This window comes from Mesoplodon bidens, assembly GCF_964165515.1.
Source record: "Mesoplodon bidens genome assembly, chromosome: 16".
In the NCBI taxonomy this organism is placed as follows: Eukaryota; Metazoa; Chordata; class Mammalia; order Artiodactyla; family Ziphiidae; genus Mesoplodon; species Mesoplodon bidens.
This window is the reverse complement of record NC_138173.1, coordinates 77048787-77074330: the sequence shown is the minus strand read 5'-3', so window position 1 is coordinate 77074330 and position 25544 is coordinate 77048787. Positions and strand designations below refer to the sequence as shown.

The 25544-nt window shown below is 62.5% G+C and overlaps 1 protein-coding gene across 1 annotated transcript; it reads left to right on the top strand.

Moving 5' to 3' along the window:
* Positions 1 to 229: 229 nt before the first annotated feature.
* Positions 230 to 1258, top strand: MAFA (MAF bZIP transcription factor A; the record flags this gene model as incomplete). Its single annotated transcript, XM_081258725.1, has 1 exon — positions 230 to 1258. The coding sequence occupies one exon, from the start codon at positions 230 to 232 to the stop codon at positions 1256 to 1258; it is 1029 nt and encodes a 342-aa protein (XP_081114851.1).
* Between the last annotated feature and the right edge of the window lie 24286 nt (positions 1259 to 25544).

The following is a 25544-nucleotide window of genomic DNA, read 5'->3' as shown; positions in this document are numbered from 1 at the left end:
GACCCAGGGCTGCCCGAGAGGCCCTACCGGCGGCGTCCCCAGTGGCCACCCCTGAGTTGGCTGCGTGAAACTTTTCCCCGCGCGCTTCGGCTCGGAGCCCGCGCCTCTCCCCACCGCCCCCGCAGGGACCCGCCGCCCGTGGGGAGCGAAGGGGGGGGAGAGGCCCGTGGCTCCCCCCCCCGCCTCCTGTTGGGGCTCAGCCGGGCGAGGCGGCGGGCCCCCCCGGGCGATGGCCGCGGAGCTGACGATGGGCGCCGAGCTGCCCAGCAGCCCGCTGGCCATCGAGTACGTCAATGACTTCGACCTGATGAAGTTCGAGGTGAAGAAGGAGCCGCCCGAGGCCGAGCGCTTCTGCCACCGTCTGCCGCCCGGCTCGCTATCCTCGACGCCGCTCAGCACGCCCTGCTCCTCCGTGCCCTCCTCGCCCAGCTTCTGCGCGCCCAGCCCGGGCACCGGCGGCGGCGCGGGGGGCGGCGGCGGCGCGGCGCAGGTCGGGGCTGCCCCGGGGCCGGCAAGCGGGGGCCCCGGCGCCGTCGGGGGCGCCTCGGGGAAGCCGGCGCTGGAGGATCTGTACTGGATGAGCGGCTACCAGCACCACCTGAACCCCGAGGCGCTCAACCTGACGCCCGAGGACGCGGTGGAGGCGCTCATCGGCAGCGGCCACCACACCGGGCACCACGGTGCGCACCACCACCCAGAGGCCGCCGCGGCCTACGAGGCCTTCCGGGGCCAGGGCTATGCGGGCGGCGGCGGCGCGGACGACATGGGCGCCGGCCACCACCACGGCACGCACCACGCCGCCCACCACCATCACCACCACCACCACCACGGCGGCGCGGGCCATGGCGGCGGCGGCACGGGCCACCACGTGCGCCTGGAGGAGCGCTTTTCCGACGACCAGCTGGTGTCCATGTCCGTGCGCGAGCTAAACAGGCAGCTCCGCGGCTTCAGTAAGGAGGAGGTCATCCGGCTGAAGCAGAAGCGGCGCACGCTCAAGAACCGCGGCTACGCTCAGTCGTGCCGCTTCAAGCGGGTGCAGCAGCGGCACATTCTGGAGAGCGAGAAGTGCCAGCTCCAGAGCCAGGTGGAGCAGCTGAAGCTGGAGGTGGGGCGCCTGGCCAAGGAGCGGGACCTGTACAAGGAGAAATACGAGAAGCTGGCCGGCCGGGGCGGCCCCGGGGGCGCGGGCGGAGCCGGCTTCCCGCGGGAGTCCTCGCCGGGAGTCGGGGCCAAGGGCGCTTCCGACTTCTTCCTGTGAGCACCAGACCCCGAGCCCGCGCCGCCGCCGAGAAGAGGCTCGCGCGGGCGGCCCGGGGCCTCGGCTCGGACTCCGCGGCCCAGGGCGAGGACGCATGGCCGGGCCGAGGCGCCCGCCGCGCGCGGGCGCACGCGTTAACGCCGCCGCCTCCGGCCGGGCCGACCCCGCGAGCCCCGCTGCGACGTCTGCAGGCTCCGGACTGCAGGCCCCTTCCGCGGCGCGGCCTCCTCGCTCCCGGCCCGCGCACCTTACCGGGTGGCCGTCCTGACGCTGCCACGACTCCTCTGCTCGGAGCGCGGCGATTCCCGGGAGAGTTGGGCCGGGTCGAAGTCCTTCCTGGCGTCTGCTTGTACATACGTGAGATGCGATTCTGCGCCCGACCTCACCCGGACCGCCGCGAGGGCCTCCGCCGCCGCCCCGCGCTCCTTCGCGCTCCTTCGTTTCCTTTCTTTTGGCCTCCCTACCCTGCCCTTTTCTACTCCTTTTTAAAGCGGTCTTATTTTCGAAGTATTTATATTTATTTTGTTCGGTGATTAGAAAAGAAAACCCTAGAGGAAGCTCCCTGCTTCCCGGCCGGGGTTGCCCTCGGACGTCGCGTGTCCCAGCATGTGTCGCTCGCTCGGAGGGGCCTGGCCCCTGCCTGCCCTCCTGCCTGCCTAGCCCCCACCCTGCCACTGGCGTCCCCTAGAGATTGAAGCCGAGGAGAATTATCTATGCTGTGTTGAGTCCTGCTGCCCTAGTGTACTCCACGGGGGGAGGGGGGTGGGAGCTGGCCCGGACTCCCGAGCTGCTATTTCTCTATGCACCAGATCGTATTTATGACTCCCGGGAAAGTATATCTTATTTTAACCCTCAAGAGAAGTGAAAGAAGAAAAGTAATGCACAGTATTTCTAGCAGAAAAACAATTTTTTTAAAGAGGAGGTTTCGCCTGAATCTCCTGGCATGGGGGCGGGTGGAGAAAGTGTTTTTATTTTAATTTAAAATGTGTTTCGTTTTTTGTGGATTCTTCTTTTAAGAGCTGATCACTTTTTGGAGTAGCCGGAAGAGAGGGTGGGGTGGCCGGTGTTCTGGCCCCTGCAAGCCCCCAGCCCCGGACTGCAGCCCATCCTGCACTCCTTCAGCGCCTGCTTCTGCTGGGTGCAGGAGACTCCAACTCGTTGCAAGTTTCGTTGTGTTGTTGTATTTCGTTGGGTTCTTTTTCCTTTTGCTACGAAACTGAAGAAAGAAAAACACACACAAAATAAATCCGTTTAGATCCAAAAGTCACTGGAGCCTGGCTGGTTTTTCTGTGGCTTTCGTTTTTGCCATATTTCTTCCTGAATAGAAAGAAAAGGAGGTCCCTGAACTGGGCCCTGCCTTAGCTCTGGGTGACCCGCCTGGGCCGACAGGGAGAGATTGACCAGAGTTGTTAAAAAAGGCTGCTGTCAGGGCCCGACCTGAAGGCACCTGCCCTGCCACCCCTGGGCTGCCCCACTGGGAGGAGGGCTGCACAGGGCGGCCCTGGCCCCGCTAAGGCAGGACGCGGCCCGGTGCGTGAGGCCGTCCTTGGTGGTGACCCCACACACAGCGCCGATGCGTCCTGGTGGCAAGCGCTGTCCTCAGCTCTTCTGAGCCTGCGGTCTCCCACCTGAAGGGCCGAGGCCTGGACTGCGAGGGCACCGGGGAGGGCAGCACCTCTGGAAACTTCACGCTAAGAGCTGGGGCCACGTGAGATACTTGACCGTTACCTCTGTTCACAACGGGACGGGGGGTGGAGTCCGGTGAAGTCTGTGGTTTGCACATTTGGAGAAGAGCTTGCCACGGAACTTGCCAAGGCTCCCCGCTTTTCTGTCTGGGGACAGCAAGCCTCCTCCTCGGGGCTGGGACAGCTGCAGGTCCCGCGAGGATGTCGCCGGAGTTTGTTTTAGTGTCTCTGTCTGCAAGACAGAAAAGCCGAGGGCTGCCCCCTCCCTCTTTGCCTTAGAATGAAACTTAGAACCGAGAGGTTGGGTCTCCGTGAGGGTTTGAGCAAAATCCCCAAACCCAGGGGCTGAGTCCTCCAAGGCTCAGGGAGGGGAGCGAGCTGCCCTCTCCGCGGGCAAAAACGCTGGTGCAGAGAGAAGTAGAAGTGTGGGCGTGGGGGAGTGAGTTAAGGGGACCAGGTGGGGAGACTGCAGCGTGGCGAGGGGGAGGGGGAGCACCCGGCGGGGCCCAGCCAACCTCAGGACGGCCCCGCGACTCAGACTCCTGCCGACGACGAGGGGCCCAGAGTCTGGGTGCGTGCGAGGGCCGGTCCGCTGGCTGGTTTTGATGAGGGCACCTTAGTTTCCACTGCTGCTGCCTGAGGGGCCATTGGAGAGCCATCCTCCGGGCAGAGAAAGCGGATGGAGGCTGAGGGCCGGGCAGCCTGACGGTCTTCTTTTGCGGGGAGGGGTTGGTGGGCAGGGAGCCGCGCTCATCCCTCTCCCTCCAGCACCCCAGGCCTCTCAGAGCCCAGTACTCGGGGCCTGGACAGGGCAGTGGGGCTGGGGTGGGGCGGGGAGGCTCGGGAAGTACCCCCGCCCCCGCGCCCCAGTGCTTGGGTTCCTCTGCAGCGAGGGGCTGAGTGCTGGGTTTGGTTTCACTTTCTTCTATTTTCTTTTGCTTTTCCCTCCCTGCTTCCCTCTTTCTTTTTTCTTCCTTTCTTCCCCCACCTCTTCTTTCCTCTGGTTTTCCCTCTGGGATAAGATGGAGAAGACAAATGAACATGGAGGACAGGGAAACTATTGGGGGAGGCAGGAGGAATGCTTACTTTTGTGTTTAGAGACAGATCTTTTCCAAAAAGCTTTCAGGGGATCCACGAACTCCTGCAGGAAAGCAGCCAGCCTGTGGAAGGCATCTCTGAGTCCCTGGAGCACCTCTGAGTCCTGCAGGAGTGCAGAGCTTAGGCCCCCTACCTGCTCCCTCCTCCTAGCGGGGCGCCGTCGGGCAGGTGCTGGGGGCGGAGCTTCTGCCCGCGGGGGAGGTGCTGCTGCAGCCGGGGGCGGGGCGGGGCCCAGGGGTGGGGCCGGGAGAGGGAGGTGCGTGGTGGACCGACTCCACCTCACTGGGCCTGGGGCCACGAGAGTAGGGGGACCTCAGGCGTGTGACAGCCAGTGCTCAGGTGTGTCTCTATCTGCCTGTATGAGTGTGATGTGACTTGTGTCCCTGTAGGTGTGGGGAGGGCAGTGGCAGCACCGAGATCCCTGGAGCCACCTGGACTGGTCTGAGAGGGAGCTGGCGGGGCAGCGAGGCCCCCGCCTGGGGTAGGGGTGACTGCAGTGTCCAGGCTGCAGGACGAGCCTCCACTCAACGCCCAGGTCCCTGGGCTGCTGTGCCCGCCTGGATGTTCAGGGGGCCGTGGTGGTACCCTTGCCTCGGACACTCCTGGCGGGGCCTATCCCAGAGCCTCTCACCCTGTCAGCTCACACCTCCATCCTCTGCCCTCCGGACGGGGGCTCCCCAGAACCAGCAAACAGGCAGAATCTGCACCTAGCGGCCTTGGGGCCCCAAGCACCCTGGCCACCCCCTGACCCTGCCCCCGCCTCTGGGGGGATCCATTCTTCATTCCTTTGTTACTTCATTCAGTTGGACTCCCAACTACTCTGTGCCAGGCCCAGTGGGGACCACAGCAGGGACCAAAATGACAGCCCTCACCCGGCGTTCCAAGGGAGAGAGAGAATCACCCACCCAGTAAGCAAGTTCCTTAGACGGCAGCAGCGGCTGAGTGCCTGGAGGAAAGGAGGGGGTGGCGGTTCGGGGGGGGGGTGGTCTAGGACATTAGAGCAGATTTGGGGCAGCCTGGAAGGCAGCATGAGGACCTCGTGTTCCCAGAGGGCCCAGGAGTCGGCCTCTGGAGGCCTGGGGGCTGAGTGAGCGGACTGTGACCCGTGGCCCTGGAGAGGACAGGGCAGCATACACACACACAGGACACGTGCACACTCATTACACTCGACATACACAGATCCACACGTAGATGACCGCGCAGCTGTGGCTCCCACACATGCACTCAATGCACTCCACACACTCCCCTGCATGGCTGCCCCACTGCGGGCGGTGGGTGGTACGGTGGAGTCCCTCTCCCCGACTCTCACCTCTCCCCCACCCTCACCTCTCCCCCGCCCTCGCCCACCACAGCTGTGCTCACTGCCGCCCGCTGGGATCCCCAGGGCCACCCCTGCACTGACAGCCCCAGCTCCCAGCCCAGGGAGGCTGCCTGAGCTGAGGCCCCAGCACCCCACACCCCATCCGGGCCCTGCTCCGCCCCTGCATTTCAGGCCCTCACCCCACACACACAGCACCCAGCTAGGCCTCATCTTCCCGTTGTGCGAGGATCCCTACACCCCAAACACAAGCGAACACAGCACAGCTGCTGCCCTCATCCTCCAGCTGGTTAAGGATTCCGGGAAAAACCCTGAGCTGGGATTCGAGGGGACCGAGATGGGCCCTGGGCCCCTTCCCCAGCTGCTGGCCCTAGGGGATGCCCAGGGCTGCTCGGTACTGGGGCCCCCACTTCTGTTCGCAGTCGGCAGCGCCCCCCTCCCCCGCCTCTCTCCATTTCCACACCAGCCCAGCCCTCTGCAGCGGAAGGCAGTCCGCTGGCCCCTCCCCGGCCTCCTATTTATAGCTGCTCCTGGGTGGGGCCGGCCAAGGCCAAGGTGTCCTCTTCCCTGGCCTCCCCCCTCCCCAGGATGGGCGCACACGCAGACACGCACACGCAGATAGACACAGCCACACGCGTGGGCTGAGACATGTGCAAATGCACAAACCCACATACACACGCACACACAGGACTGGACGTGCTCAGGAGCACACAGATCCAGGAAACCATGACAGCACACGCGGGACCCGCACAGACACGCACAGGGACCGCGTGGGTTTCCTGTCCCGGGCCCAGGCCCTTCACCCCACGTCCTGGCCCTGTGACCTCATGAGCTCTGACACTGGCCACCCCAGGGAAGTGCCACCCTCAGCTACTGCCCAGCCCCGGACCCTACGGCTGCCCCACCTGCCCCTTTATCCTCTCTCTCTGGCCAGCCTGAGTCCTCCGTGCCACTAGTGAGGTTCCAGATGCCCTCCAGGATGGAGGCCCCCTCCCACTGCCTGGGCTAAGAGCAGAGGCCTCTTCAGGCTCACCTCGCGTCCCCCCCACGTGGTAAAGGCCAGGCCCTGCCCCAGTGGGAACCATCACCAGTTGCACTGGACTGGGGGCTCCATGTCCAGAATTCACTCTCTCAGCGGCTACCAGGTCCAGACCCGGGCTGGGCCTGCGTGATGCCTGGCTGGCCTGGCCTAGAAGGGCGCAGGGAGCTGTGAAGGATTCTGAGCTGCAGACTGACCTGTGGGGAACTGGTGGGGCCGGGGCTGTGTGACCTGCCCACCAGGCAGGGCTGGGAGCCTGGGGCCCAAGGAACGGTCAAACCATCCCGTGGCACTGGCCCTGGGACTCTCTGGCCCCAGGCCGAGGGACTTGGGACACGGTGAGCACTGGGCGTCAGGACAAGTCACCCAGACCCCAGTGGGCCTGGGTCTTCTCACCTCTAGCCGCTCGGGGAAGCAGACAAGTGGCGGTTTGAGCTGGCCACAGAGATGACAGGCTGCGTTGCCCCCAGCACTTGAGGGGACAGTTGGGAGACAGGGAAGGGCCACCAGTCCCGTGGAGGTCCAAAGCTGCCCCCCCCCGCCCGTAGCCCTGCCTGCGGCTCTGACCCCACAGGGCCAGCTCTGTCAACGCCCTGGGCCCAGCCACACCGTCAGCAGTTCCTGAGGCCACAGAGCCTGGCCACGGGCCAGGGAGGCCCTGCTGGGGTGCAGGGAGCTTGGCCTCACCCCTGCTCTCCCAGATACAAGCCCAGCCCGCCTGGCCACCACGGGGACACCACACCGGATCGAAGGAGGGCCAGCCTGGAGAAAAGTCTGCCTTTCCTCCAGGGGGAGGGGACTCATTCATTCACTCAAAGCTATTCAGGGAGCACCTACTGTGTGCTAAGGTCTATTCTAGAAGGTGAGCACAGAACTGGGAACAGGACAGACAGCCCACTGCCTGGGGGTCCTATTCTGGTGGGAGGCTGCCCTCCAGCCTGGGGGCCAGGCCAGCAGAGGAGGCGGAGAGGCCGGCCGTCCTGCGTTTGCTGCTGGGGAGCCGTCGGCGTAGCGCTGGGGCCCGGGAAGTGGGACAGTGAGCCCAGGTCACTGCGGGGGAAGTTTTGCTAAAAGGACAGCAGATCAACAACGGGGCGGGGAAGAAAGTTAGAGAAGGTGGTTGTGGACCTGGGGGTGAGGGCGCGGGGCTGGGCAAGGCCGAAGGGCGGGAGCTGGAAGGATCGGACCGGCGGGGGGCTGCAGTGCTGAGAGGGGGGTGCTGCGGGGAGGGCAGGGCCGCTGCGGGGCACCCCTCGCTCCCACCACGCCCTCGCTGGCGCCGAGCTCCCGGCACACCTGCCCCGGGGCCGTTCCCGAGGCTCCCGCCGCCACCGCCGCAGCCTCGCCCGCGGCCCCAGCGCAGCAGCGACGAGTAATTTGCCGTTGGCGGGCTCAGCGCCGGCCTAATTCGCGGTGACACCGCTCAGCTGCTGAGGGCTCGAGTTGTCACAGCCGATTAGCCGCGACCCCGGAGGAAAGAAGGCTGGCGGCGGGGGCGGCGGAGGGGAGGAGACGCGGAGGGGCCGGCGCAGGGGCGGGGCAGGCCCAGTGCGCCGGGCGCGCTCTCCCGCCTCCGTGTCCTCCTCCGCCCCCTCCTTCAGCGTCCAGGCTGACCTGGCGTCCTCGCCTCGGGAGTTGAACGGGTCGGGAACATTCTCAGGACTCGGTCGCCAAGCTAGACTCCTGCTAAAATGCAGACGCCCTGAACCTCCGGGCGGCGCGAACCAGCATTTCTAGGGCGCTCGGGGCTGAAGCCCCAGGGCAGGGGGTGTGGAGACCAGAAGGTTTTCTTTTGGGGCCGCGTTGGATCGCTGGAGGAAACAGGTTTGGGAGGATGGAGGGGCCTGCAGGGAGACGCCCCCAAGGGTCAGGGGGTGGTGCTGCAAGAAGCAAACTGTGGGTGTGGGACCTCAACCCAGTGTTGATGGGGGCAGCGTGCGGAAGGCGTGCTCCAGCTGCCTGCAGCAGCAGCCTCCTCCTACCCCTCTTGGCCCTGGCACTGCCCTGAGCCTTGCCACTTCCTCCACACTGGCCTCCCTGACTCTGGAGCGCTTGCTGGCTGACATCCCAGTTAGGTGTCCTGAGGCCAGCTGGGATCGGCCATGCCGGCCTCAAGGGGAATTGTTCCCCATCGCTGGGCCACTGCCTTCCCAGATAGCCACGCTCTGCGCACCCCCGACTTGCCTCTGCCCCCATCCCACCGTTCCCTCCCTTCCTGGTCCCCACAGGGGCGGGCGCCTGGGCCTCTTGCCTTGTGGCCTCGGCCATGTCCCTTGTGACTCCACCTCGACACCTGCATCACTTCAGTCGGGGCCCAGCCCCCAGGAGGCTGCCCACCCCTTCTCTCCCACGGCCCTCCCCTGACGCCCCTCCCTCCCACCCTGTCCTCAGAGAGGGGCCCAGGAACGCCACGGTGGAGTGTCCAGCATGTGCCAGATTCCAGATCGCCTGATGGCCTCCTAGGAATGGTCCTGGATGGCAAGGGCCCATTTTGCAGATGAGGGGCTGGGCATGGAGAAGCCAGGGACTGTCCTCAAGGTCACTCAGTGGGGCCCAGCTGGACCCCAGAGGCCAGTCGACAGCGATGCAATTGCCAGTTCCTCTGTTAAGGAAAGATCCACTGCCCCTTCTCCCGCAGTGTCAGACCGGGGGGCAGGGGCCGGGTCCCCTCGAGGCTCCCTCAAGCTCTCTGCAGGGCACAGAGCAGCTGAGGACCTGGCCCTGGCCGGGGGCACAGCCCACTACTTCCCTGAGACACAAGGGGTTTTAAACACCACTGGCCATGGTTAGGGTCCACCCAGACCTGAGCCCGGCTCCTCCCTCGTGCCTCTGGTCTCTCCTCTTCAACTCCAGGCAGGAGCCGCCTGTGGCTCCCCAGTGCCCTCACCCCCAGCTCCTGAGGGATCTGACTGTATCTCTGATTCCTGTCCCAGGTGCCTTCTTCCTTCCTCACCTTCCCCGCTAACTCCCACCTGGTCCCAGCATCCCGCTTGCCCACTCCTGGTGACCCCACACTCATCCACCCCAGATATGGTGGTGAATGGAGCCCCACCCACCCCATGCGGCCACTGGTTCAGCCCCAGCTCCACCCCCACTGCCTGGGGCCACGACACAACTGAAACCTCCCTATCCTCAGGGGACCCCACCGTTTGGGGTTTGGGAGGGGGCTGGGGCGTGGCCAGAGGGGCACCGGAGGATGGTGGCGGGGGTCCCTGGCCTGCACCCACCACCGGCCCGAGGCTTTCCTCAAGTGCTGCCGTGGGGGTGGGGGCCACGCCTTCCCAGGGTGGGGCACGTGACTTCGCGACTGTGGGTGTGAGTGGCAGAGGGTGTCAAAAAGTGGCACTTCCAGATGTGTGTGTCAGTGGGTGAGACGCTCTGGCTGGGTCACTGCAGGACACAGACATGGATCAGTACACAGAGCACGTGGAAGCACAGCCCTGGGACCCGTGACTCCAGGGTGGGCAGGTGTGAGCACTGCCGCCACCTCGAACTGCAGGGGCAGGGCTGGGGGGGGGGGGTCTCTGCTCTATTGGGAAGAGAGCCGGTCAGCAAGTTAGATACGTAAATGATAGAGTAAGTCAGAGAGCAAGGTGAGGTAGGCACAGGAGACAGCGCGGCTGGGTGGGGCGGAGGAGCAGGAGGGAGGGGGGTGGGGGAGGGCAGGGACTGCAGGGGGAGGGGAGAGCAGGGGAGGGGGAGGGAAAGAGCCCTCCAGACAGAGGCAGCGGCAGGTGCAGGGGTGCCTGGCTGGGCCTGAAGGGCAGGTGGGGCCCACAAAGCTGCAGGGCAGGGGCTTGGGGAGGGCTGAGGGGAAGCAGCGCAGGTCACAGAAGTCTGGTTGGTGTGGGAACAGGGCAAGGCCCCCCCCAACACCGCTTCTCGTCCTTAGGGACAGATCTTGGGGGATGGAGCTGGAGGCCACCACCAGGTGCAGGGAGGAGGCTGGCCAGGCCGTTGAGTTCTCTCTCCCTCCCCTGAGCTGTAGTTCAGAGGGGCAAGAGCCCTCAGTTTTCCCAGCGGGAGCGTGGGATTATGAGAATAGAACTAGCTCCCCTGGTTTGCTTGGGGATGAAATGGGGCAGGGTACAGCCATGGTGGGGCGTGGATGGTCCCCTCACCCTCTTGTTCCTCCTGAGGGTAGGTGCTCACGTGGTCCCCTGACCGGCCATCATCTCAGCCCTCCGGTTTCTGGGGGTGCTGTACCAGGGCACGCACTTCCCCAGGCTGCCTGGGGTGAGACCGGAGCCAACGGCTGCCCCGTTCTAGCGTCAGTCTCCTCTGTGGTTGGGGGTGACAGAGATGTCCCCCATGGGTGTAGTGAGGGTAACTTGGCCCCCACAGTGATCAGAGCCCCTCCTGCCATCCCACCAGCCCTCCAAGAGAGCCAAGGCAGGAGGCTGGTCTGGGTGCCCCCGAGGGGCAGCCCCTAGGGGACTTTTGTGGGTGCTTGGAGACAGCCCACCAGCACTATGACACCCCAAGGGCTCAGGAAGCATGGGGTGGTGTGGAGGGTTCTGCCTGGGGCTGGCGAGCCAGAAAAGGCCTCAGTGCCCCTTCTCTAGAGTGGAATAGGGGCTGCCCATGCCTTGGAAGTGGGTCATGGCAGTTGAGGTGGGCGGAGGCCCGGCCTAAAGGCCGGGTTGGGTTGGGGGGACACCTCCGCAGGCTCCCCTGCCCCAATCACCAGCCACACCAAGGCTGGAGCCAGGCCTGACTTTACTCCCAGCTCTGCCCCTCACCAGCTGGAAGTTGGGGGAGTGACTTCTGTGGGCTCAGTCACCTCATCGGTAAAAAGGACACGGAGCTCCCCCTGCCCACACAGGGTCCTTGTGAGGGACAAATGAGAAAAGCAAGTTCTCTGTCAGTCTGGGAAGGCTTCCTGGAAGAGGAGGCGCTGTACGGAGGGGAGGGCATGGAGCAAGACATGCCTCTCCAGGGGCACTGGGGCAGGGTTTGCAGAAGGGGCTGTCCCCAGTCCATGGACACTTTTGTGGAAGCCACTACCTGCAGGAGCTTAGCGCCAGGCTCCTGGTCCTGGTGGGAGGTGGGCAGGGAAGGAAGAAGCATAGGAGGGAAATGCAGAGGTGCCCAGCCCTCCACCCCTCAGATTTCCTCCACCTCAGTCTAGGTCTGTCCCTGCACTGCCCTTGTCCAGACCTGTGCACCAGGGGTTATTCTTGGGGGACAGTCCCGTTCCCATCTCTCAGCACTTCCTACTGAGTTTGGGGAGCTGAATGAAGCTGAGTTCAGAAAATCTGGTGCATGGACAGGGCACTTAGGGCCATGTTGAGATTATGATCCAGGAAAGCATGACTTTTAGCCACAGGCAACAGGCCCACAATCCAGGGTCCAGGTCTAGACCCCAAGACTCCTGCCACCACAATCCAGACCACTGTTGGGGTAGCAGCTGGAACCTGGGGTCAGGACTGGCCACCTGGAGTGAGAAGACACTTGATAAATATGAGTAAGCTGGCTGGATGGACGGACAGACAGAAAACTGGATGGGTGACTAGGAAGATGGAAGGAGAGATGGGCGGGTGAGAAGATGGAAGGATGGTGGCTGGTGGTGGTTGATGATGGATGGACAAATACAGTGATGAATGGATGGGGGATAGATGGATGGCTGGGTGGATGATGGATGGATGGATGGCTGGGTGGGTGGATGGGGAATGGATGGATGGATGGATGGATGGGTAGATGGATGGCTGGGTGGGTGGGTGGATAGGTACATGGATGCTGAAGAAAGCTATGGGGCAACTCCAAACTATTATTCTCCCACCAGAACCTTCTCACATCTCTCTCCTCTCCTCTTTTCAGAGCCCTCCTCAACTCTTGCACTTGCATTTTCGAGAAGCCTGTGTCATCACTGGGGCCCCCAGTGCTCCCCTCTCCTCTCCCGCGCTTGCCTCTCTCCGGACTCCTGTCACCTTACTGCTCTATTCACTCTGTCTCTCTTGATCGCAGAATATCAGCTTCAGGAGGGCAGGGTCTGTGTGACTCCGCTGTTGGTTCCCTAGAGCTGACACCAGTGCCTGGCACAGAGGAGGTGCTTAACAAATAAGTGTTGAAAGGAGAAAACAAAGGAAAGAGGGGTGGTGAGAGGGACCGACCTTGTAAGGCCCCCTCCAGCCCTCGTTCCTTCTCCGTACAGCAATCACCTTGCCCACACACGGCTGCCTCCTAAGCTGTTCTCTGGCTCCTGCTGCCCTCCAGGTAGCCTGGGTTGCTCAAGAAGTGCTGAGACCATCCCTCTCAATCCCCGCCCTCTTCTGAGCGTCGAGGGCGCCCAGAGCCACTGTCCATCCGTCTGCAACCCCTGCCCACTGCCATCTCTCCCCAAGACTGAAGTCCGCGCTTCACCTGCTACCACCAGAGTGAGCCCAGGCGGGGGCCTGGCACACAGTCGGGGGCACAGGGCAGCGTCAGGCCGCCCCCCACTGGCCAGGTCTCTGCTCCGCGTCCACTGATGGGGTCCTTCATCCTGCAGGTACCTCCTGGGTACAGGTGGCCTCCTGACCATCAGTGATCACGTCCCTTCCGCTTGCCAAGACGGGGGACACTGAGCGCTCTGCAAACAGAGACGTGCTCTCACCACGCTCCCCCCCGCACCGCCCCGATCCGTGTCCACAGCCAGCTTCCCCAACAGCAGATCTCTGGTCCCCTGTGGCTGGCAGAGGCCACAGGGCGGCCAGTGGCTCTGACCACAGATGTTGGTGCCCCAGGCCCAGAGCAGAACCTCTGGCTTCTCTCCTGCTGGGCGTCCCTTCTCTGGCTTTCGTGGCTCTGCTTTGCTCTTGGTCCCATAGACCACCTCTCTCTCTATTGTTTCTCTGTCATGTTGGTCACTTTTGGGGGGACACCAAGAAGTGACACCCCTGCCCTCACCGCCATGTCTAACAGAAGTCTGGGTTCCCCAGACTTGACGGGGCCTTGGTGTTTCCACACTGAGCCAGGCTGCGCAGAGCTCAGACCCTTCCTGTTGCAGGGCTTTCCCCAAGCTGTGAGGGTGGGAGGGCCCCAGCAAAGGGCTTGGGGAGGCCCGTGGAGGGCGGCCTGAGCCAGCCAGGTCCGGCTGGAGCTGCCTTTGGGAGGGGGCGGGCAGAGCCTCTGGCAGCTGGGCAGGTGTGAGGCCCACCCCAATCCAGGCCTCGGCCCTGGGCCTGCAGGCCCTCTCGTGGCTGCAGGTCAGTGAAGGGGGGTGTCGCTGCCTCCCCATCCCTTGTCCCCATTAGGGGGACAATGGGAGAATAAGCACTTTTCTTTCTTCATTTCCCCGCTGTCTGCTAATATCATATTGATGGTAATTCCTCTTTAATGGGCTATTTGCGGTAATTATGATGCACGGAGTGAGTAATTGTATCTGACTCCCAGCGCCCACCATGGCTGCAGGGATGGGCAGGCGGGGGTGTAGCAGCCTTTGGCCCGCTCAGCCGGGGCAGCTCTGCCCTCTGCCTGGGACCAACCTCCAGCCCTTGACCCCTCGGTGCAGGGGTCCTCCTTGGCCTCGCTTGTCTGGGGAACACCAGGCTCTCAGCTCCCCAGAGTTGATGGGGCCTCCCTCCCAGGGCGGGGCAGGGGCCCAGGGCACCCCAACTAGAGCCAGGATGGGGCTGCACGCCTCAAGACAGAGCATCCCCTCTCTCCCTCCCCAGGGCGCTCCGGGCTCCCGTCTGGATCTCACTTGGCCTCCTTGATTCCCCACAGGGCCTTGTCGTGGGGGCCTCCTGGCTGTACAGAGTGGCTGGTGGGCCTCTGAATCTGCTGGGATGTGACCTTCCAGCAGGGATTTCCAGGCCCACTCTGGCTGCATGGGGGGCGCAGGCACACAGTGGGGGAGCCTCGGTCACTGCAGGGTCGTGCCGGGCAGACACCTGGGGACCCTGCCCCAGCCCCACACGTTAGGGAGCTGCTGCCAGCCCCTCAGACCCACCTCAGAGGCCCTGGACACCCCCAGGGTTCCAGCCTCTGCCCCCGCCTGGCCCTGGAACTGCCAGTCTCTCTCCTCTCCATGCTTGTGCCTCCAGGTCTCTGTCACCTACCAGGCCCAGCTGGGCAGAAGGCACTGGGGTCCTCAACAGTGTGGCCTTACTGTGTGCCTGGGACAAGCCATCTGGGATAGAGGTCAAAGATCAGGCAGAGCTCTACCCTGGGTTTCCCCACACAAATGGTGAGGTCAGGCCCAGGATCTCAGGAGACAGAGGAACCCCAGAGCCCACTGAGTCTCTGTTGAGGACCTCCAGCCTCCACCAAACATCTTCCCAGGCCCCTGGGGCCCACACCCTGCACTGCATTTCCTAGATGAGGGCGCCTTGCTTCAGCCTTGCCAGGCTGTATTCAGGACACATGCCACTCAAGCCTGTGAGAAGCATCCCAAGGCAGGTCCTCTCACCTCACCACCACCTCCGCCACCACCACCACCACCATCACCTCTGCCATCACCACCATCACCTCTGCCATCACCATCACCACCACCATCACTACCACAATCACCACCATCACCACCACCACCACCACCACCACCACCATTACCATCACCACCAGCACCACCAGCACCACCACCACCACCATTACCATCACCACCAGCACCACCATCACCACCATCACCACTTCCTTACGCACTATCATTGCCTACTGTAAACCTCGCTAGTTTCATGATCATCTAGCTGGGAGATAACACACAACCTCTTGTATTTCTGAGAAAAACTCAATGCCAAGTTGACTATTTCTGCCCACAGAACAGTAAACCGGGAGGAGTCTCTGGGGCTGGGGTGAGGGCCTTGAGCCTTGCCACTCTGGTTGGTGGTCTGGCAGAACACATAATGAGTTGAACAGCATAGCAGACAGATCTGGGGTGAGCACACCAGGTGTCCTGGCTGGCCCAGGGCACACACCTACTCCAGGCCCCAAGAGAAGAGGGCTGGGCAGGGGTGTGGCCTCCACTCTGGGGGCTCCAGGCCACACACCCACCCTGCCTGGGATAACTTCAGGTAACTGCTGTCTTCAGGCAAGGCAGGTATGCGTAGAAACTTGGGGGCAGAGATGTGGAAAGGGGAGGACTCACCCCCAGGGACCTGGGCAGGAACCGGGCTAAGGATATGGGAGTGCCCCCCCCCCAAACACACACACACACTCGGGGCTCCTGCCTCCCTCCCCTACCCCTCCACTCACCCCGCACCCCACCCTGCTGCACATGGCCAGGGTCTCCTCATATGTCTTTTCTGGTCAATAAACCTCAACTCCTGGGGGGCCTGGGGCTGTGGGCTGACGGTGCTGCCCCACCCCCGCCGGACACTCTGTCATAATTAAGCACGCACAGCCTAATTAATTGAGTGGTCAGGATGCTAATTAGCAGCTTGATTGAGACTGGAGGAGGGTGAAGGGTAACCTTGGCAGTGGGTGCTCCCCCCGCTGGGCTGCTCCCCGGCTCTCTCCCAGCTGGAGTCTCCCAGCCTGGCCCCCACCCTGAGGCCCTCACCCTCAAGACAGCCCCCCACGGCCGCTCCTGTCCCTCTCCAACCACCTTAGACGGATCAGCCCCTGGCCACTCTTTCCCCCTCAGCACCCCTGCCCAGAGGAGACCCCAAAGGACTAGCTCATCCGGTGACAGAGAGCCCCCTCCCTCTCGAGATGGCTTTCCCAGGGAAGATGTGTCCTAGAGCTTTCAGCCACCAGCACTGACCGTGGCTCCTGGCCATGAGGGCAGCGTGCTCATACCTCACGGCAGGGCCCTTGCCCCTCTCCAGGCTCCTGGCCCATCTGTGACCACCTGGGCTCCTCTGGACTCTGGCTCTCCCTCCCTTCACCCCAAGCAGCCACAGACCCACAGGGGAGGTGGACACAGTGGCCTAACAGGCAGGTGACTGTGGCCAGGCCCCCATACCTTTGAAGCCCCTTCCCCACAGGGTCATGGGGGTGAGTAGAGAGGCGGTACAGAGTAGGAAGGCTGATGAAAAAGGGGGAGAGAGGAAAGGCTGGGGGTGGGTGGGGAGCCCAGGGATTGGGGTCCCTCTGAGGGACTTCCTGGCATCCTTGTGCAGCCCACAATGCCCGTGTTCCACTGCAGTAAGGCTTGGGGGATTCCACCCTCCCCCCCTACAGGAGGACCACACCCCTCCTCTCCCTGAAGGAGCCAATGGGCAGGTGAGGAGGGTGGGATGGCCAAAGGATGGCCGCACTCCCTCTAAGCCTCAGTTTCCTCATCTGTAAAGTGGGTGGTGATGACAGGCCTCCCTCCAGGGATATGGGGCTGGCCCCCCTTGTGGTTCTTTGCTGATCAGCCTGATTCCCCGGCGAGGAGAGAGGAGGCATGGCCACGGGGGCAAGGGGAGCCCCCCCTGCTAGCGGTCCTGAGTAGGGGCCACGCAGAGTGAACCAGTGGAGGAGAAAGTCGCCTCCAGGCTCCTTGCTGCTCTGGGGCTGCAGACGTTGGGGGTTGCAAACTAGGGTCCAACCTGAGGAGCCTGATGGGGGCGCTTGGAGAGCCGGAGCCGGGCAGCACGGGGTTGGGGGCGGGGCAGGGCCCGGGGCGCGGTGAGGGCCGGAGCAGGCCGGTGCTTGGAGCTGGGGAGGCCCCACAGTGGAGACTCCCGGGAAGGAGGATCCCAGTAGCTCTTCTTTTGGCTCCACGTAGAGGTCCGGGCACCCGTACCTCTCGACACTCTCCCTCCCCTGCTTCGCCCTCGGCCCCAGGGGAGTCATCCGGGAAGAGCCGCGGCTCTGCATTCCAGCCCAGCGTGGGGACGGGGACGGCTGGACGTGGGGAGGGGCTGGGGCGCTCTCCGGGTCCTGGCCCCTGGCCTGGCGCGGCTCCACGGCAGACAGATGGCAGCGGGCGGGGTGGGCGGATAGGTGAGGGGGGCGTCAGATGGTGCCGCCCGGGGCGGACCCCCCCCTCCGCCGAGGAAGGGTGCTGGGGCCCTGGGCCCTGCGCATCTGGAGGGGCCGCGTGCCCGCTGCGCCGCGCGGGTGGCAGGAGAGGTGACACGCCGAGCTGCCACCGCCGGTGCCCGGGGCTGTCCCGACGCGCCCCGGCGGGGCGAGGTGGGAACGCGCGGGCGGGCGCAGCCGTCTCCTCGCAGCTGCTCGGCGCCAGGCCGGGCCTCCAGTGCGCGTGCGCGGCCGGGGCTGCCAGGGCGGGGCGGGCGGCCCGGGGACCAGCCCTTGTGACCCCTCCCACGCGCCCTCACTGTCCCTCGCGTTCCCCAACAGGCTCTCACTGGCTCTGTGTCATGGCACCTGCCCGGAGCACCCCCTGCGGCCCAGGTGAGCTGTTCACTCTCCACCCAGGCTGGGGGTAAGGAGGGCGTGGGGCCGTATAAGGATTTGAGGTAACGTGCAGGAAACCCACAGGTGAGGCAGAAGATAGACGTTCTTAAAGATAAAAGAGGAGATGCAGCAACAAAAAGAAGCTCCCGTGGCCCAACTGAACCGAACCCCAGTCACCCTTGTCTCCTTGTGGGAAAGTGAAAAACACCCCGGTTTTCCTGGGGGCTTTCCCCACGGAGAGCCCTACGCCGAGGACGGAGCTAAAAGGGCACCCTCAGGGCACGGTTGGTGGGCCCTCTGGGTCCATCTTAGTTTCTTCCAGGCCGGCTACTCCCAGGATGAGGATGAGGAGTATGGGGCCAGTGGGGGGCACACAGCCTCAAAGCACATGACTGCCCGGGACATCCACGGGACAGGGTGGGAGTCCCCGGACAGTGGCCTTGCCCCCGTGTGGTGGCTCTCGGGGCCCAGGGGAGGCAGGTCCCCTGACTCTTGCAGCCAGCTGAGCACTTGACTGTGAGCACCTGTGAGGCCCCCAGTTTGGTGGGGGGCGGGTGCTGGAGACCGAGGAGGAGGTCGCAGCTCCCCGGCAGGCAGCAGGCAGGGCAGAGCTGGAGCCCAGGGTCCGCCTCCCCGCAGCTTCACCTCCGGCCTTGTCCCCTGGGGGGCGGGGCGGGGCGGTTCCGGGAAGGAGGTGGAGGTCCCAGGAGCTGGCTCTCGTGTGAATAACTGAGACCGCCCTGGGGTGAAGGCAGGAGGTGTGTGAAGCGCTGCTGTGAGAGGGGCACGCTTCCCGTCCAGTCCTGCGGGGAGGCCAGGCCAGCCTACTGGGTCCCCACGCTGAAGGGGGCCCCCTGCCCTTCCGGCTGCCTTGAGTGGGCCCTGTGCTGAGTCCGGTGGAGCAGGCAAAGGGGTGGGGGAGGGGCGGCCAGGGACGGGGCCTGGAATGTGGCAGGGATCCCCAGAGGGGAAGCTCCTCCAAGGCCCTGAAGGAGATGGTGCTGTGGTCACTGGGGGAGAACAGTCCAGGCAGGGTGGAGGCTGAGGGAGCAGGCATTGCAGGCATTGGGGGTGCTGCAGCCCAGGGACCACTGTGGGCAGCGGGGTGAGGTCACTGGGGTCAGGCTGCAGAAGGGTCTGGAGGGTCTGAGGACTTCTTCCTGTGCCTGGTCCTGAGCGGGGTGTCCTGCAGCCTGCGATGGGGCACCTCAGACAAGGCTCCTGGAAGGAGTGGCCAGCCAGGAATTACAGGAGTGAGTGTGGGGTCGGGCACGGGATGCTTAGCCTGGAGGCAAATGGCTGGTGGGAGGACCTGGGACAGGCTCCAGCCTGTGGCCTTCTTTTAAAAACCACTAGGCCCCCCACCCCAAAAAAAGAAAAAACCACTAGGCTCAGTGCACTTTTATTAAAACGAATAAACTTCATTCCAACCTGCATTTGCTATGTTTCTCAAAGCAATGAAATTAAGGTGTTTTCCTAATCAAATCTATTTAACCGAAGTGGAATACATTTATCATAAATAACCCGTGTTGGTGGCGGTGAGGTGCTCAAAGGCTGAGAAGGGCCACACGTTCCTGTCCTCCGGAGGCTTTAGTTCTGTAGGGGTCCCAGACCTCGTGTGGTTGATGGCGGCCCCCTCCCCAGTGCCCACCCAGCACCAGGAGCAGTCCAAGGTGCATACTCCCCGCCCCACCCTGGGGATCCCAAGGCCCGAGGGCAGGCCTGGGAATCTGCATTTTTACAGACACCCCAGAGATCCTGCCACCTACTCTGCTGGGGACACCTGGCATCAGGCCAAGCATGTAGGAGGCCAGACCCTGTGCTGGGGGTGGGAGGGGGCAAGCTGGGCTGGAAAGGAGAGGCGATCTTGCTGGGGGGGGCATCCATGGATGAGGGGTCACGGGCAGGGTGGCAGAACAGCCCAGGGGCCAAGGACCCGCCCAGAATTTGCCTTCAGGAGTCTGGGGAGGGCCTCCTAGGGCCCAGGATCACATGGCTGATCACAAGGGCCTTGGAAGGTGGAGGGACAATGTTTGGGAGGGAGGGCTTCCTGAGGAGGTGGCATTGAAATGACCTCACAGGTGACCTGCAGCCAGGGCAGAGAGGCCAGAGGCTAGCCAGGGAATGGAGAGGACAGGGTCCCGGCCAGGTGACTGCAAGCAGTGCCCCCATCCCCCTCTGCCCTCTCCCTCGCTCACCTCACCTGCCCTGGCCAGTGCTGGCTCCCCTTGGTGGGCAGCGATGGACAGCATCCTCAGTGGGCCAGCCCTCCCGGCCCTCCTGTCAGGCTCTGGGCTCTGCGGAGGGAACTGGAGCTGTGGGGTTGGGTTTCAGGCCACTCCACCACGACATGAATAATGCAGCTGGCTGAGATTGGAAGGTGACCTCAGCCTGGGGGGTGGGGACACCCCCAGGGCCTCCAGCCTGTCCTAGCCTCCCCTTTGCCAACCAGGACTCCAGGTTCCCAGCCTCTGCCCTGCCTGGGCATCCAGTTGGCTGCCCACGTATACCTCAGCCTCCCTTGGCCCCTGCTAGGCCGTGAGTGGTGGAGCAGCAGTGCAGCTGAGGCTGCTGGGGCCAGGCAGGGGGCACAGCAGCTTGGGGAGGGGGGCACCCCTCTTCTGTGTGGAAAGGTGGGATCTTCCCCAGTGGGTCCCACGGTGCCCATCGCTCGTCTCCCAGACACGGAGGAGGGGTGCTGCCCATCATGGCCTGTGGATGGTGAAACACATCCCACTCCTGGACCATGAGCTGTTGCTCTGACATCTGGTGGAAAGAGGCCAAACATCATTATGAAACTTCCCAACCTGAGGACAAAGAGAATATCCTAAAAGACTGGGGGAGGGGGTGGCCCAGGTCACATACAAAGAAGAAAAGCAGAAAGGGGAAGAGTCAGAAGACAGCAGAGCGTCCCCTCACAGCCAACTTGCAACCAGAATCCTGGGCCGGCTGCCCCTTGAGGTGGGTTGTAGAATCGGGACAATTTAAGGTGTGCAAATTCCCCAGAGGTTTGCCTTGCAGTGTCCTTCCTGGGGAAGTGAGCAGACAACAGCTGTGAGAGAAAGCCAGGGAGGAGGAAGACATGGGTCCCCAGAAAGGGGGCCCCAGCACAGGAGAGAGGCCCAGGGAAGCAGCCACAGGAGTGGCAAGGTCATCCCAGGACGAGGGCACACTGCAGACAGGGGTGGCGGGAAGCCACATAGGGCACTGAGCCTCAGGGAGGAGGGGGCGGGGTGGGGAGGGGGAGGGGGACTGGCTCCAGGATCCTGTGGGCTGTAGGACACACAGTGTCAGCTGTGGACAGGTCTACACTGCCACAGTAGTGACCAACCAGAAACGGTGCTCTAACCACAGCTGGCAATGATGAGGATGTGAACAAATCAGGGTAAGGGGCTGGAGACCCTCGTTTTGAGGAGGAAGGGATTGGGGACGACTAAAGCTGAAAAATCAAGAGAGCCACGTTCACAGATTATTTGGAAACATGGAGAAAACACCACCGGAAATGCTGGCGAGGATGTGGAGCAACTGGACCTCCCATCCATTGCTGGATGGGATGCGAAATAGTGCAGCTACTTTGGAAGGCAGTTTGGTGGTTTCTTATAAAATTAACATATCCTTACCATAGGATCCAGGGATGCTGCTCCTTGGTATTTACCCAAAGTAGCTGAAAACTTATGTTTACACAAAACCTGCACGTGGATGTTTATAGCAACTTTATTCATAATTGCCCGAACTTGGAAGTAGCCAAGATGTCCTTTAGTAGGTGAGTGGATAAGCTGTGGTCCATCCAAGCAATGGAATATTAGTACTAAAAGGAAATGAACTAGCAGGAGGGATAAATTAGGAGGTTGGGATTGACATACACACACTACTATATATAAGGTAGATAACCAACAAGGACCCACTGTATAGCACAGGGAACTGTACTCAATATTTTGTAATAACCTATAAGGGCAAAGAATCTGGAAAAGAATATATATATTGATATATCTCTGTGTGTGTGTGTATGAAACTGAATCACTTTGCTGTACCCCTAAAACTAACATGATATTGTAAATCAACTACACTTCAAGTAAAAAAAGAGAGAGAGAGAGAGATTTCTTCAAGGTTACCAAAAAAAAAAAAAAAAAGAAAGAAAAAAGAAAGAAATGAACTACCAACCATGAAGAGACATGAGGAACCTTAAATGCGTATCACTAAATGAAAGAAGCCAATCTAAAAAGCTTGCATACTGTGTGATTCTCTCTATGACTCTATTTTGGAAAAAGCAAAACTACCATAGAGACAGTAAAAGGATCAGCGTTTGCCAGGAGTGTGTGTGGTGAGGAGGGATGAACGGGGGGAGCACAGGGGGTTTAGGGCGGAACCTCTTCTGTACGACATTGTAATGGTGGATACACGTCACAGAACGTACAATGCCCCACCGAGAGTGAACCCGAAGGAAAGCTATGGACTTAAGTTAATAATAATAATGATCAATGTTGGCTCATCAATTACAACAAAAGTATCACAGTAACGCAACGCGCTGGGCAGGGATGGAGGGTGTACGTGGCACCTCTGTGCTTCCTGCTCAGTTTCCCATAAATATAAAAAGGCTCCAAAAATGCTTTTTTTTTTTTGGCCGCACAGCTTGTGGGATTTAGTTCCCCATCCACAGGTTGAACCTGGGCCACGGCAGTGAAAGCGCCAAGTCCTAACCACTGGACCACCAAGGAACCCAAAAAAGTCTATTAATTTTATAGCTACACCTATCTATCTGTCTATCAAAGGAAACAGAAAAAAGATGTGGGCCTGGTATGGCCCTGTCCCCATTGGAAGGGATGGAGGGCTAGGGGGATCTCTGAGGGGCTGGGATCCACCTACACCAAGGGGACGGACCCATCCTCCCAATCCCCGTCTCTCCCGCCCCTGGGCCCTGCTCCCTGGACGAGCTGAGCTGACCGATGGATCACCCCTGTTTCCAGGAGGCCGTAACGCCAGGGTGGCATCTTCATCAGCGCCACGCTGTCCCAGGCCCATCAACCACCTGCTGCCCACAAATGAGCCCACCCGCCAGCTCCCCTTGGCGGCACAGTGCAGGGGGTGGAGGTGAAAGGGGAGGACCTGGAAGGGGCTCAGTGCTGCGCGCGCCTCAGGAGGACGCCTCCAGCAGGAGCAGCTCCCCAGCAATGCCTCTCCCCCACCCCCAGCCAGCTCCTTGCCCCGGAAGTGTGCAGACCCCACCGCCAGCGCCAGACCCCCCCTCTCATACCCACGAGATCATCCTTCAAAGACACCAGAACTCACCTTCTCACCGCTCACAGCCCCTCCAAAGCCTAAGCTGAGCCGCCTCCTTGGGCTCTGCTGGCCCCTGGCCCCCAGCCTGTTGCCCGCTCCTGCTCAGGACCCTGGAGCTGGCAGGTCCCCTGCCCAGGACAGCCCAGTCTGTAGGCCCCGCAGGACTCTGCAGACAGAGGGAGGACAAGAGCCCACCTTGCCCCCTGGGACCTGAACGAGCCTGGGCTGCGGGGAAGCTCGGGCCTCAGGGCCCAAGCCGGCCTCGCCCTCCCCCTCAGCCAGCAGCGGGCCCGGCCTGGAGGCGCAGGCGTCCCTGAGGCCTGCACACAGCCCAGTCTCTCTGCACAGGACCTCAGCGCTGACCCAGGCGTCTCCACCAGCCATCTACACAGCCAGGCAGCAGGGTGGGTGGCCAGCTCTCAGGCCTTCTGCACCCCTGGCTCCTCTGCCCTGTCCCTGGGCCCTGGGCCTTCCCCGCAGGCTCTGGCCACTAAGTGCCATGTGTCATTACGCACTGATGCCTCGGGCCTCCGCATCACTGGGCAGGTGCCTAGTGGGCTTGTGGTCCGATGTCCCCCATCCTCTCGAGCTTCTGAACTCCCCATGCGTGGGTCAGAGCCCTGGCCTCTGGGCAGTGCCACCCCCATGCATGAGGGAGGGTGCAGCCGATTGAGGGGCCACAGCGATGGTGGGGGCCAGGGGTGAACCCCCCGCCTGCTTTCCTCCCTGTTCCTGCAGCCTCTGCCGGGGGACCCCCAGCCCCCAGCAGAGACTGGCAGGCCCAAGGTCAGCTGTCTGTGTATTGACAGCGTCTGTCCACCCAGGGCTGCGGGGGGGTGGTGCGTACACGGCTCAGTGAGGCCCATCCTGTGAGACAATAAATTTGGCCATTGACCCAGCAAGCAGACGTCGATAAATGAATGGTTAATATAAACATTATCCTTCCCAAATTAATCCAGGCGCAGGGGTGTGGGCACAGGGCGAGTGGGAGGTGGAAATAGGAGGAGGAAGCGGGGCAGGGACATGTCCGGCCAGGCCGGCCTCTGCGGGGGTGGGGCTGCTTCTGTCCTCAGGGGGGTCCCAGACAGCTGCCTGTCCAGTGTTTGGAGGGCAGCCAGATTTAGCAAATAAAAACCCAAGAGGCCCCGTTACAGTCAGATTTCAGATCAACAACAACTTAACAATTTGAGTTATAAGTACGCCCCATGCTTGATTTGGGGAGTACTTATACTAAAAAGTATTCTTTGCCTGTGTAAAATGCGCATGCCCCTGGGGTCCTGTGCTTTACCTGAAGACCGTGGGGAGGGAGCACGGGACAGGCAGGAGGGAAGCCTTGTGACCTCAGAGCCTGGCAGGGCCCACACCGCCCCAGGCCCCGTCATCCCCACCAGCGTCCCAAAGTCATGACCAGCAGGGCACCAAGAAGCCGAGAGCCGGTCCAGGGCGTGGGCGCTCCAGAAACATGGCCTTGGAGGACTGTTGTCATAACCGTGGTCCAGCCCGGCTGTGACATGACACCCCTTGGTGACCCTCACCTGCGTGACCGCTGCTTCCCCACCCAGAAGGAGGAGGGAGGCCCCTTGGGGACTGCTTCCCCGTGGGGGGTGGACATCGGCCACCTTTGCAGTGAGCCTCTCTGCAGTGGGGCCTTGAGTATCTCAGGGCTCAGGCCCCTCTGGCATCTGGGAGTTCCCAGTCCATGGCTGGGCACCGCCCAGTGGGAGCCCTATAAATAAATAAACCTCGTCATATAAATAAACCACAGCCTGCCGGGCAGTCCTGACCTGGGGGCAGCTGGTGTGCCTGACCAGGCTGTCACCTGCATCCAGGCCTGCATGCAGCCTCTGGAAGAGGGAAGGAGCTGCCAGACGTTTCCGGTGGCTCCCTTCTCCCTGGCCCAGCACCCATGCCGGCAGTGGCTCAGCCCAATGAGACCAGCGGCTGGACCCTCATGGGGTCTGACTGACCTCCCATGCACCCTCTAGCCCAGGTGATGGGCGAACAGTGGCCCAGAGACCCAGCCGTGTCAGCCTCAGGCCCCCTCCAGAGGGTGGGCTGTGAGGGGCGGGGTTGTGACCGGCCAGACCCTGACTCTCCAGGCCCAGGCACCTGGTCTGGCCACCAGCCAGCCGGGGCTTGGCCGTACTACTGACCCTCCTGGCTTGGGAGCTACCTCCCCTCTACATGCTCCCAAGTCCTCCATGGTGCACTTCCCGAACGAACAGTCCTATTGAGGGCCCCCAGCCCAGACCAAGGTGGACGGGGCTGCAGACCCCCGGGTCCATGATTGATGAGGGTTTGGGGGCCGAGGGCCCGCCCCGAGGTGGGCAGACGGGGAAGCAGCTGTCAGCACCTAATGGGTCCCTTGACAAACAGGATGGAGGATGCTGGGGGAGCTTCCGATCTGTCCCTGGCCCCCAACAGGGCCCCTAAGGGCAGGGCAGTTCCGGCCTGGCAGGCAGGGGTCAGAACTGTGGTCTGAAGACCCACAGGACAGGGCTCTGCCCCGCTCTCCTTGAGTTCTTTGGCGGCCAGTTCCGGTGGCCCTGGAGGGGAGGAGGAGAGGGGGTGGGAGATGAGTGCCCGGGGTGGGCCCCTCCC